At 54.0% G+C, this 13,503-nt stretch overlaps 1 protein-coding gene across 5 annotated transcripts in view; it reads left to right on the forward strand.

The window, feature by feature from the left end:
- The window catches only part of PTPRF (protein tyrosine phosphatase receptor type F), a 390,558-nt gene that overhangs the window by 365,994 nt on the left and 11,061 nt on the right, over positions 1–13,503 (forward strand). For all 5 annotated transcript variants that reach the window (XM_054210595.1, XM_054210596.1, XM_054210597.1 and 2 more), the window contains 3 exons: positions 5,188–5,311; positions 7,331–7,506; positions 13,356–13,475. In XM_054210595.1, the coding sequence (XP_054066570.1) occupies positions 5,188–5,311; positions 7,331–7,506; positions 13,356–13,475 (420 nt within the window). The remainder of the gene's footprint in view (positions 1–5,187; positions 5,312–7,330; positions 7,507–13,355; positions 13,476–13,503) is intronic.

A 13,503-nucleotide genomic window follows, 5' to 3' on the forward strand; every position in this document is an offset into this window, starting at 1 on the left:
TAACCTAGACACAGGTGACACAAAACAAGACCTGTCAGCACCTCCCCTCACGCCTGGGAAGAGAGCAGGGAGGGTGGCAGAGATTTCTCGGAGCCGTCTGGCCTCCATTCCCGCAGGTCAGAGAACAAATAATATTGCTCACACCAGTTTGCCAGCCCGCGCGGCTGAGTAGCCTGTGCAACAAAGCCAGCACAGAGAGAGCTGTGAGCTGGCTGCAGCAATAGCAGGGTTCCGAGCTGCGGGTTAGCCCTCACCCCCGAGGAGCAGGGAGCAATCCCAAGTGGACCTGCTGGTGCCCCTGGTGCGACAGGAGAGGTTGAACGGCGGGTGCTGGGAGCTGAGCCAGCTGCAGGCACAGGTAGCTGCTGGCGGCCGCTGTGGCATGGGGCGTAGCACAGCCCCACCATGCTCTCCTGGGCATGGAGCAGAGCTGGGGGGAGCAAGGGTCTGGCAGCAGCTCCTGTCCCAGCCGCACCAGGAGAGTATTTCATTTTTAGTGTACAGTGAGAGCTACAGTGAATTTACAGTGTGGGATTAATGGAATTAAATAAGTAGAAGGGAGGCAGAGCCCCTTAATTATTTATCTGCGGGCTGTGGCAGGCGCTGCAGCTATGTTGGAGCTCCTCCTGTGGGCCACCTTCCCACGCTGCAGCGCATGGACATGGAGCAGGATCCTGTCCTCAGATGAGGGGTGCCTACACTGGTACAAACAAGTGTACACACTCGTACCACATCTTGCACCTTCACTGTGGGATCCAGCAAGCCAAGCGCTGCTGTCCCCTTTGTTGCTGTTAGCAAACACAGGACAGACTGGCTCTGACCGGGGCTGGTTCCTGCTCCCTCGTGGCTGCTGCCATTTCTGGGCTAGGTCCTGCACCACCTTCCCAGGGGAAAATTTTTTCCTTACATCCAAACTGCAACTTGTGGCCATTGCCCCTCATGCCCAGTCCCTTCATCATGTCCCTCCAGTGGATGGCCCCAGGGAGCAGAGCAAGCTGGAGGTGATAAGAGCCAGGCAGCGTGCCACTGCCTGGTATGATAGTCTTCAGGTTGTGCATGAGATTTGACTCTGCTCCTGCTTCCCAATGCCATGGGGAGGCTGCAGCACCTTCCCCACAGTTTTTTATGGAGAGAAACACTTCTGGCCTCCCCCAAATCCCCTGTTTGCTTGCATTTCCCTTGAAGCCACCAAGGACATTGCATCACATTGCATCTCCCATGTCTGCAGCCCTGGCAAGGCAGCTTAGGCAGCGGGAGAGGTGCTTGGGTCCCTGGGGCCGGTGAGCCCAGGAGGTGCTGGACCCGGGGGTCCAGATCGCACCCAGGAAGCAGTGTGTTGCGGGTTTAATGGGCTAATCGGGAAGCTGCCTGGCAGGCATGCAGCACTCACGTTCCAGTAATAAGAATAATAAGGCTGAAGCGCTGCCAGCAATTGATTCAGGAGCACATTATGTCCTCATTTGAGACACAGCACAGATTGACAGTGGTCAATGCCTGTGCTAATGTGGTTGATTTCACAGGAGGCCAGGAAGCATTCACAGCCCGAGTGCTTTCCCTTCCCCATGCCCTGGTGCAGCCGCCTGGGCTGCTGAGCAGCATGGGGCCATGGCCACCCAGCTCCTGGGTTGCCACAGCCAGGGCCAGCCGAGCTGCTGGGCTGTCCCAAAGGTCTGCCTGCGCACGATGCCCATGCCTGCCAGCAGCAGAGGCAGCCGCAGGGACTCTGCATGCAGAAGGATTTTGGAGCTGTACTGAGGAAGAGGAGCAGCAAACGCAAGGTGGACCATATGTGAGAGACAAACTGGCACCCAGGGATGTTTTCAATGCATTTGTAAAGTGCTCTCGAGGAAGGATCCTTTTTCCAATCCCATTTCAATGGTCTGGCTCTGCCTTTATGTTGATGGCAGTAGCAGCAGGGATCCCTGAGCTGCTTTGGAGAGATTGCTCCTTGCACTTCCATGCTGGGAAGGAGGAGTTTTACTAATTGGGCTTTTCCTTAATTTGCACTTGCTGTCTTACAACATCTCCCCTGTCACTTTAAAGCAAAGCAAAACTAAAAGTCATGGTGCTTTTAAGTTTGTTCCTGGCTCATTTCCTTCCAATTTTCCAGCCCTTCTGCTTTCTAGGAAGAATGAGTTGAAAGTGTTACTCTGATCAATTTTGGGGATGAAGCAGTGATTCCCATGAGCCCCAGAAAGGAACAAGAGCAGATTCTCAGTGCCCGGGCAGTTGTGGAGCAAGCTGGGGAGATGAGGCATTGCTGCCGTAGTCAGGGGCTGCAGAGCATCATACGGAGATGGGACAAGACTTGCCAACCACCACTCCGTGTAAGGGCTTCAACTGCGCTCCAAGCAGCCCATCATCCTCCCATTTATTTACTCATTTGTTTGCCTTAAAGGGGGGAACAGGTGTACATTAATTCATCACCAGAGTTTAAATTAAATCATTTTACTTCTAAATGAGTCACTAATTTGCAGGAGTATTTAATTAGAGCCTCTTTGCACTCAGGTGCTGTATTACTTCTGACTTTCTCACCTGTTTGCCCTCTTAAGAGGCTGCTGATGATTAGACCATTTCTGCACATCCACGTTGCACATCAAAGCAATTAACCCTAATGGCAACACCTTGATGCTTCTTCTCAGTTCTGGGGGCTCTTGGCAGCCTTGTCTCCCCCAGGAAATAACCCTTTCCACCGCTGTGGCAGGACATAGGCTTGCTGTGCAAAGACACTGCACCCCACAGCTTGGGCAGCCCTGCAGCCTTTTGGCAGTGATTTGCAGCATACATTGAGCGCAAACAACTGCACCGAGCTCTCCCTGCCTCTGCTGCAAAGGGAGGACTCCCTCCAGCACCCACCTGTGCCCGGCACTGAGTGAGTGTTCACAAGGTGCAAGCAGGGCTGCTGCTTTCTTGTGTTGCTCCTCAGCAGCAAGAAAATGCTCACTCATATCTTTAGGGCCAGTCTCAGCTCCAGTGCCATCCTGGCCAGCTCTCTGCATGGGCTGTCTGTGCTGACTAAGGCCACCTTTTTGAAAAAGAAATGTTATTTATGTCCTTAATGGGCATTGGGGGATTTTCCTCCTTTGTTTGTCTATTTGTGCTTCTCCTTCAGTGTGCTCTGGATTGACTATACCAGTATCAAAACCCCTCTAAGTCCTCTCTACTCCAAACAAAGAAGTCCTTATACATTTTGTTCCTCTTACTTTTTCATGTCTTTGACCATTTCTATCGTCCATTAGGTGGGCAGCAGTCATCCCTGCCACACAGCTGAGGGAGGAGAGCATCCAAAGAGGCGATCCAGTGAGCAGCCTATTGTGAAAACAAAATATAGGTGCCTGAACAAAATGAAGTGCCCCAGAGAGCCGTGAGCTGCGCTGGGTCATCTCTGTGCCTGGGCAGAGGTGTGCAGGGGCTGTGGCAGCCAGGACAGTGAGTTTCCAGCCAGAAGCGGTGCTTGTGGTCTCCACTCCCACCATCCCTGCTGCAGCGCCTCTGAGCGCTGCTGCTGCCTGCTTATTATGCTGATAATAGAAAATTACAGGTTTTCTGTAGGAAATGTCTATTTACATACTACATTTCCCAAACTACCTATTAGCATTACTGTGATGTCACATCCTCCTGCGCGTTTTCGTCAGAGTTCGCCCCTCTGCCTGCAGGCAGTCTGCTGCTGCAGGGAGGGCTGGCGGCGTGGGCCACACATGGGGACGGGGGACTGCCACCTGTCACAGCACTGGCCCGTGCCCTGCGCGTGCTGCAAAGTCCTCAGGGCCGGTGCAGCAATGCGGGCAGTGCCTGTGCTCCGTTCTTGAGCTGCACCCACTGCTGGCGGCTTGGGAAATGCCTGCTCAATAGGGCAGGAGAGTAGGGGACAACGATGGGTGTCACCTTGAGCACAGAAGGTGGTTGATGGGGCTGAGCAGAGGGGCCATGAGGGCCGGCCAGGTCAGCCCAGTCAGGGAGCTGTGCTTCCCAGCTCAGCCTTTTGCTCACAGCTGATCCAGAGCTGACAGACTCGCGGACGTTTTGCTGTCTGAGAACCCTTCTGACATGGCTCTCTGCCAAGCAATGAATGTGGATGCCTGCAGAGAGGATAACACGCGGTGCTTCCCCTGGCCTGTTGGCTCAATACTTTTGCCTGTGGGCCAGCAAAGCTTCGGGGACCCTGAGCTGGAACATGATTTTAAGAAGGCTTTGACTGTGCTGGTAATTTCGGGGGGAGGGGGTTCAATGGGATGACTGATTTCTGCTGTAGCTGCCTGCCCCGGGCTTGCCCAGAGCTGCATGTGCGGAGCAAGTCCCTGCATGAGGCAGCTGTCTTATCTGCGTGCCTCATGTATCTCTCAACCAAAGAGGCCATCCCATCTCAGAGGAATGCTTTGGGGATGGTCCTTTTTCCCTTTGTTTTGTGCCTGGACAAAGACGACAGGAAAGGCTTTGGGAAGGGGCTGCCAGGCCAAGGAGGAGCCATGCACCAGGTGCACCAGCATGTGGCTCATGGGAGAAGCACTGGGTGTGCAAGGCCAGGATGCAGGTGGGACAGGGATGTGTGCTTTTCAGGCAGTTGCATAGTGTGAGGGCCTTTGGCCAAGATTTATAACCATGTCTCTTCTCCAGGTTTATAGTTCCTTGTCACTCTATTAACTCAAACGAGAGATGTTTACATTGCATAAGTAGCTGGAGCAGTGGATAGTAACCTATCAATTTTCATGACTATTCCCTGGCAAAAGCTCATAGGCTGTCTTGCAGGACTAATACCCAAAGCTCCCGGGGCTCAAGACACCCAGGGCTTGCTGTATTTCAGGGAACTGCAGTTCAACAGCTAATAAAACCACTAGGTCAAGAACTGCACAGTCAGGTCTCTGTGGAGTCCTGGCATAAGACCAAATTTCTGCTGATGGGTAGCTCCAGAGGAAAGGATGAGCACACAGCGAGAGTGGAGGTGAAGGCTCACCTGCAGCAGGCTGCCCTAGCTAGGGGCTGCTTTGCCTGCAGGTCACAGGAGGCAGGTCACACTGGGGACTGGGTTTCGGTACGGGGGCTGCTGCTGGGGACACCCACAGAAGCTTCATCTGTCCTGGGGAGGGGTGTGTGGAGACATGCAGATTTCCTGACTGAAACGCCCGTGTGCTGCAGCGTCCCACTGTGCTGTAACCGCTCCTGACTCCCTCCCTCTCTTTCTCTCCACAGTCCATTGATCCAGGGCAGCAGTTCACCTGGGAGAACTCCAACCTGGAAGTGAATAAACCAAAAAACCGCTATGCAAATGTGATCGCCTACGACCACTCACGCGTCATCCTGACCTCCATCGATGGTAAGAGTGACTCTGGAGTGGGTATCCGAGCAAACAGCTGAACTTGGCTGTAGCAAGGGACTACCTTTTACCCAGTTGTCAGTTGAGCAGGAGCAAACACCTAGAAATGTATCTAGCATCAGCGTGAGCAAATGTGTGAGCAAAATGCTGGCAAGAAGAGAGGAAGGGCTCTGCAGAGCTGTCCCTGCTTTCCCAATGTCCTCCTAGCAGTGTGCCCCGTGGGGTTGCTTCTTGGTACTGCTGGTGCCAGCAGAGATGTCTGTGCCAGCAGCCACCCTTCTCACTGCTGGCCCTGCTGTGTGACTTCAGCTGCCTTCCTCGGCACACGGTGGGACATGGCACTGTTAGCACAGTGCCATGGGACACATCCTCTGTCCCAACACGACTGCAGGGCTGGTATCTTCTTCTGGCACTTGTCGGTGTTTGCTCCCAAGTGCCCAGAGCTGCACAGGATGAGGGGTGCCCCCTCCCCTGGGACATCAGGCTCACACATTCCTCTGCTCCATGGGAGATGCATCAGGCCCTGGTGTTCATAGCACTGCCCCTGATGGCTCCAAGAACCGCCTCACATCTCTTGAGTCTGGGCTAATACATGGTTTTAGTGCCTGCTTTGCAGTCCCCTTGCACACAGAGGAGCTGGAGTGCAGGTACCAGAGCCCAGGCTCACCCGGTCCCACTGGTTTATAAATCAGCACCCAGCTCTGCCCACCAGAACTGAGCCCACTCATGGGGGATGAGGAAGATGCAGCTAATTCATTGCACCCCTACTTGGGGAAGAGACTGGGGCCTGGCTTATAGATGGTCCTGCAGTCACTACAGTTTTTTTTCTTGGGATGGAAGAGTCTTTTCTAATGCTAATACACCACTCATCCTCTGTGGGAGGAGGAAGGGGTCCAAACAGTCCCTTGCAGCGAGGCCTGTGAAGCAGCGGAAGCTATGCGAAGGCCTGGCAAGCCTGATTGTGGGCAAACCCTGTTAGACAGCTGTGGGGTGAGCACATGGGGGAATCCCTGTTTTCCAGCCTGACACAGTTGCTGTAAGTAGTGTCTGTGTCTTCCTGGGAACCGTTCCCAAAGCGCCCTGCCAGGTCCCCGCTGCCCATGCCAAGGGAGCCGGGTGCTTCACTCCAGCTGCTGCTGCTCCCCCAGAGCCGCCAGCACTTTGTATCTGCTGGAGACTGTTGGGACCTGTAGAAAATTCTGCAGGACAAAAGGACGAGGGAGAGACCCCCGGCTTTATTTCCTTCCTCTAATGAAATGCAGATGCGCTCGCTTGGGAGACAAGGAGATTCCTGCTGCTTTCCCTCCCTGCAGCCCGGGCAGCCCATGCTGAGCAGGGTTTGGAAACACAGCCCCAGGCCTCTGCTTTGACGCATTTATTTTAGTAACTATGTGTTTGCATTGTAAAGGCCTTTACAAGAAATTCCTTTCTGTAAAGCGGTGGAGGCAAAGTGGGAGCTGGAGCAGCCTCTGCCAGCAGGCAGCAGAGGGGGGGGTCTCACACTGAAGAGGGTTTCAGAGGTGGTGGGAGGAAGGGCTCTGACTCCTCTGGGGTATTTGTCCCTGCAGGAGGGGTGGGAGGACATCCCTGCCTGACATCCCCCGTGAGCAGAGACAATCTAATGAAGCAGGCTCATTTTTAAAAGGTGCTGTAGGACCATAACAAATAGGTGGTGAATTTAAGACAATTAGTTCAATCAGTTGCTTGGGGCCAAACGAGCTCCTTAATATTCCTGCCTGTGAATTTCCCTTTGTGTGCGGGTGGCAGCTGTCTCTGTGCTTTGGTGCTGCCTGCTTGTTGCATTAATGTGGGAGTTACAAAGGGTTCTTCTTTGTTCAGCCACCATCCCTGTCCTCTGCAGGATCCCTGGGAGAGATTCTGGCATCACCCTGTAAAGGAGACGTGTCAAGAGCCTTGTGAACATGCCAGCCTCTTCCCCTGCCTGCAGCGCCCAGCAGAGTGATAGGCACAGGGTCGTGAGCTGCCCCTGGAGTAACGCTTTGCCCTCTTTCTCCACAGGGGTCCCAGGCAGTGATTACATCAATGCCAATTACATTGATGGGTATCGGAAGCAGAATGCCTACATCGCCACGCAGGGACCTCTGCCAGAAACTCTCAGCGACTTCTGGAGGATGGTGTGGGAACAGAGAACAGCAACTATAGTCATGATGACCAGGCTGGAGGAGAAGTCCAGGGTACAGTGTGTGCTTCCTCTCCTTTCTGGGGCTGGTGGTAGGGGCAGGAGAGAGGGAGAGGGATGGGGGAACACTTTGCAGCATAAGGGCATCCAGGGAGAGGCAGGTCGAGTGGTGTGGCTTACTGCTGCAGGCACCTCAGCGACAAGTGCCATGTAAGCGTATCCCTGTGGGGCAAAAGGGTGGCAAAAACTCCTGTCTCTGTGCTGCTCATTAACCCCTGTCTTGCCTGCGTGTCTGCATGCACACCCATCCTTTCCCTCCCCACATCACTCACGCTAAAGGGAGACAGGAAAGCTCTGAGACAGGGAGCATTGACAGTCCCCGAAAGCCTGGGGCCTGCATCCCAGAAGCTGAGAAGCTGCAACGGGTAGGTGGTATCAGCAGCATCCTGCAGCCTGACAGGGCCCTGGCATCTCTGCCGATGCAGGGGAACGGCTGACAGGGTCTCATTGCAATAGCAAGACTAATTTGTGCCTTGTCCAATGACAACATGTATAAACGATCGGCTCATACTGCCAAGATTAGATATTCTGATGTAATAAATGCAAAGCTGCCTGCAGACCATGGGGAAGGCATGACGTGAAGAGGAAGGAGCAGGAGCCCTCGCTGTGGATGATGCTTATGGCGTCTCGTGACAGAGGGTCTCACTCAGCCCCTGAAGGAGGAGTTCGTAAGCTGCGACCGAAGTGCTCCCGTGCCCGGATAACAACCTTCAGGCAAAGCCAAGCAGGAGGCAGCTTCTGCCTCTCGTGATTCAATTTGTTCCTAAAAGTAAAATTTTAGCGGTGAGCATTTGTACTTGCAGAATATTTTAGTGTTGCCATGCCAACAGCAGGAGAAGGGGCTGTGTGCTCAAGCTGTGAAGCACTGGTTATTTTTAGCCCAATAAGCTCGTTCTTGAGAAGCAGAAACTGTCAAGTTTGGGTTTAGTTAAAACTTTTGTCCGCATACTCTCCCTCAGTTTCAAAGCTTTAGCACCGAAACGCTCGCAGGGGTGTCCTAGCCCACGCTGGCTGGGAGGAAGCAACTGGAACAACCGATCACCGTGGCAAAACAGATCTGTTTTCCCTGCATGTACAAAAGCAGGCTTCGTTCATGGGCTTCCCCGTCTCTACAAATGCCCTACAGCCTGCAGGGAAAAATAGTGTTCCTTGGAGACGAGATGCCTCTAGCGATCCAACCCCAGCTTTGCACTCTGCTTCCCGCTGCACAGCCCTGCCTGCTGTGTCCTGTGGCCACCGTCACCCACCCCAGCCCAGACTGGGAGGTAAATTAACCTGACCTGTCCTGGGGCTCAGGGCTTAGCATATGGGCTAAGCAAGATCAGAAGCTGCTGATCAACTGCTCTCTGCAGCTGGGGGTTAGGTGGAGTCTTCTTTGTGCCTTCACATTTCAGTAATAGAGCGTATATTTGAAGTACGAGGGAAAACCCTTTTAGGTTGCCAAGTAAATCCGTGCCTGGAGTCCTGACTCACATAACTTCTGGGCTGCTTAGTTATGCGAAGACACTCCAAAGTGCATGTTTCTTGAAGATAACGGGTTTCCTCTGACCCCACAGGCGCTTGTCTGCCTGAGACGCCTGTGCTGCTGAGCCATGCGTTATCTCCCCCCAGCATGCTCCCTGTCATGTTTTACCTCCTGCAGTATTGCTTTCTGTCCCAAACACGGTGCGTGTGGTCAGGCTTGTGGTCACGGGACAGGCACTCTGAATCCCTGTCATGGGCAAGGGGTGGCCAAAGCCCTTGTAGAAGCTGCAAGCAGCCTGCCTGACCAGGCGTGCTGCCCACGGGCTCTAGGCTGATCCGACTGGACCCAGACCAGAGCATTGGCCCCCTGACACTGCCTGCCCATGCCCTGCTGGCTCTTTGGCACATCCCCAGCACTAATGAGAAATGGGCCGTTTTCTCAGGCACTGCAGGAGAGGCAGGTTGCCAGGGGAGGCAGTGGGGAAGCCCGGCCACTCCTGACTTGAGCCAGCCCAGCACAGCAATGGCTTCCCTGGATGTGTTTGCTGGACCCTGTAGGTGCCTCAGGGCACCCACTCACAGGAGGGCCCTGGTGGGGAGCTGGGGTGTGGACTTGCAGAAGATTATTTTCTCTGGGTTTTTTTGTTGGCTTCTCCATCATCTTCCAAGGCGGGATGGCTTTCAGCCACTTTCCTGCTCTGCTTTTCCTCATCCCCCTTTGGTGATGGCTAGAACTCACTAAGGAGAATACCTTTTTGGGACCAAGGAAGATCCCAATCCGTGCCCATTGCTCCCAGCTGTCAGCATGAGTGACTGTTTTACAGTTTACTGCACTCCAGAGCCTTCAAATCTCATCTCATGCAACCTCTTGGGTTCCTGCAGCATTGCTGCCTGCTGATGCTCACGCTGCAGTGGGACAGCACTGCTCCAGGCAGTCACATGGTGTCACAGTGTTACCCATGAGTGACCTTGCTTGAAAGTCCCCTTGCCCAGGGGCTTCAGCACAGGCACAGGACTGTCCAGCTGCGGAGCCTGGGGTGGGCAGCAGGGCCTCATGGCGAGATGCCCATTGCAGAGCAGGCTCTGCCACCTTCCCAAGCGAGCTCCCCAACTCCCCTTGGCAGTGCTGTGTGTAGATAAGCCGACTGGGACCAGCAGCAGTTTTGCAGCCCTGTCGGGGTGACACTGCTTTAAAGGGCTCCTGAGCTGCAGGGGGAAAAAAAAATCTTTAAAGAGCATCAGCTTTTATGGTCTGCAATTTCAGCTGGCTTGATGGTCCAAATCATCCTCCCTTTTTCATGTTTTCACAAAGCGAGAGGCACATAAAGGATAGAAATGGCTGGATTGTGCAATTTAGCTGCCTTCAAAGCTTTACAATCAGTTTCAGAATCATTTGGTAGCAGTTCAGAAACACACATTGTAGATTAGCTTTCCCGAATCTGCGAGCGTGGCGCGTCCCAGCCGGGGTATGTTGCACGAGAGAGGTGTTAAAGCAGGATTTCTCCTACCCTGGGCTATCCCCAAGAGCCCGGCAGAGCGAGGTCTCCCAGAACAGCGCCGTGGCTTGTTCTGTTCCAGCCCAGAGCACAAAGCAGCCATCCCTGGGGCCTGATCTACCCTGGCACTTCACGTCCCCAGGCAGGGGTGCAAAGAGGCTGGTGCTCAAGGGCTCTGGGGAAGAAGGGCCTGGCCATGTCCCGCTCCAGCCCTCTTGCTGGCAGTGGTGCCATCTGGAGCTTGCGAGTGGGGCCAGGAGCAGAGCACAGCTCTTGAGCTGGGGAGAGGTGCCCGGCTGCTCTTGGGCACAGGGCATCAAAGGGGAGGGACAGGAACCACTCAGCAAAGCTGCAATAAATGGCTGTTCAGGACATTACTGTGCTCCTTAAGTTAATGAGAAGCAAGCACTGCCAGAAGAAAACATCTCTTATCTGCTTTAGTGCCACAGTGCATCGGCTTCAGCATAAAATTTACAGAGCTTGAAAATGGGGCATAAACATTATGGGTAAATTTGGCAGAAAATGTGACTGACTCTTATCTGGTCATGAATAAATAATTTTCAATTACCAGCCCAGCGCTGCTATTATCCCGCACAGGGAACTCCTCTGAAGTTTGTTTTGTGCTCGAGCACACACAGCCCTGTAGCATGTGGGTGGCAGGAGGTTCTCCCCGAGGTGCGGGCTCAGGCACGGGGACATGCTGTGCTGCTCCTCTGCAAACCACACCGAGCGCGACACAGCAAGCAACTGTCCCCAGCATTTGCAGGATGCCATTCTGCCTTCCCCTCCTTCGGAGAAGGGGTCACAGCATCCCTGAGCCAGCAAGGCAAACTCAGGTGGCCGGAGATGCAGCTGCAGCTACCACCCACTTGTGAGGATAGGATCAGTTTAGCTGTGAAATAAGGTTTGTGACCTCCAAGTTGTTCGCTCTGCAGCTAGTCAGTGTAAAATTATGGGCTGCTCTGTGCCAAGCAAGGAAGAGAAATCTTCTGAGGTTTGTGCAGGACCCGCCACGCTGGGAACAGAAATCCAAGGCAGCACAACAGCCTGAATGGCCGGAGACCCTGGGCAGAAACTGCTCTGGGCGTGCAGGCGCCTGCAGTACCCCATCAGGCAGCTTTGCTCCAGGCCCTTCTGCCAAGGCAGGACTTATTGAGAGCAGACCCAAAAAAAGCAGGGAGAGATGCATCCCTCTGACCCCAGGTTGCCGCACTCCAGCAGCCAGAGTGCAGGATGAGGGCTCTTAGCTCTCACAAGCCCCACCCTGCTTAAAGTGCCTTCAATTAAAAGACAGAACTTCATTGATTTCTAATTAAGCCTGTTGTTTCCCTTCCCACACATTCCCCTGTAAACACGCTCGGCTAATAATTAAGTTTACTATTCCTTGACAAGCACAGATGATCTTCCATTCACTCCTCTCTCCTAGGGCGGGAAACCATTTTCGGTGCAGTGCACATGGGTGGGAATGAAGTCTTCCTCCTGTCAGCCAGGCACCGCAGGAGCCGGGTGCCAGATGAAATAGGGATGCTCAAGGTGCCAAATTAAATAGGGAGCTTGGGGCTGGAGAGAACAAAACCGGAGGAGTAGTTTGCAAATACTGAGCTGTGAATAGGAGGAGAAGGAGGGCATCAGCAGGTGAGCAGGGAGGGATGCACAGAGAGATGAAGGGGGCAGAGGGATGGGGCCCTGGGGATGTGTTAGGGCTCTCTGCCAAGTCGGCTGTAGCAGGAGCTGTAACCAGTAGCTCAAAGTGCTCTGGCTGCAGAGCTGGCAGGGGGAAGATAAAAGATGCTGCAAGGCCGGGGGTCTCCAGAGAGCAGCAAAGTTTTTGTCATGGGACAGCACTGCCTGAAGGAAGGGTCTGACGGAGTGGTTTGGCCACAGTCTGTGTCTTCTCGCAGAGGGAGAGCAAGTTGTGTCTGTGTCTGAGCCGGCATCTGTGCCTTGCTGCGAAGCAGTTTTTGAAACACCTGGGAGATGAAGATTTGCAGGGATGTGCCACCTGCCAGAAGGGCAGGTTGCTGTCTTTTGGGGATGCTCAATACACTTCAGCCTATGGCAATGCAGAAAAGGTGGCAGGGTCAGCATCCAGGCCCGGCATGGGCTGTGTTCTGTCTTTCACCAGAGTGGTTTGCTGCCTGGGGGACACACTGGCAGGGGCACCCTGGGGACTATGGATGTTACAGGGAAAGGCAGTGCCTGTTGTTGTATTGTTGTGTACCATGCTGGACTCAGAGCTGTGTCCTGTCTTAGCTCAGTGCCTCCGGGTCGAGGACTTTGGGCTGGGATAGCAGGGAGCTGGTGGGGATACAGGCCTCATCTCCCTCACCTTGGCTGTCCTTCAAGCAGAGCCTTCCCCAGAGAAACCGCCACTTCCCCTGCCCTGCTTCACCAGCTCTCCTCCCACCAACCTGCAGTAACTGGCCTCTCCATCTAGGTGGAGCTCAGGCAGGGGGATGCTGCAAGCACAGCCCCAAAGATCCCCATCTTCCCAAGCAGGAGTCAGAGAAGAAAAATTATGGCAGGCACAAATCACTGCTAGCAATTGTTGCATACTGTCTTCATATGGTACTCCTCTTGCTGCTGTGTCTGGGGGCTTGGTCCCTTTGCCATTCCCCATCAATGGAAAAAAAAAACTGCAGGGCTCCAGGAAAAAAAAACGACAAACCTCTTTGAGGATGAATCTTGTGAAAAGGAGACCAGGGTGTGTTACCTTTCTGCTGGGGATTGGGACACTCCGGGAGAAGGAAATCTGGGTGTTTGGGACCCCCCCGCACAGTTACTCTTTTCTGTCTTTACCATTTGAAGGGCAGAGCCCTGTTCCTCACCACAAATGCCCCAGCCAGCAGCCGAGCACTGACCCTTTCTCCTCCTCTCCCCGCAGGTAAAATGTGACCAGTACTGGCCAAGCCGGGGTACAGAAACCTATGGGATGATCCAGGTGACCCTGTTGGACACAGTCGAGCTGGCAACCTACACCGTCCGCACCTTTGCACTGTACAAGGTATGGCACTGGCTGGGCTGTTCCTGCT

Source organism: Rissa tridactyla, chromosome 8, assembly GCF_028500815.1.
Source record: "Rissa tridactyla isolate bRisTri1 chromosome 8, bRisTri1.patW.cur.20221130, whole genome shotgun sequence".
In the NCBI taxonomy this organism is placed as follows: Eukaryota; Metazoa; Chordata; class Aves; order Charadriiformes; family Laridae; genus Rissa; species Rissa tridactyla.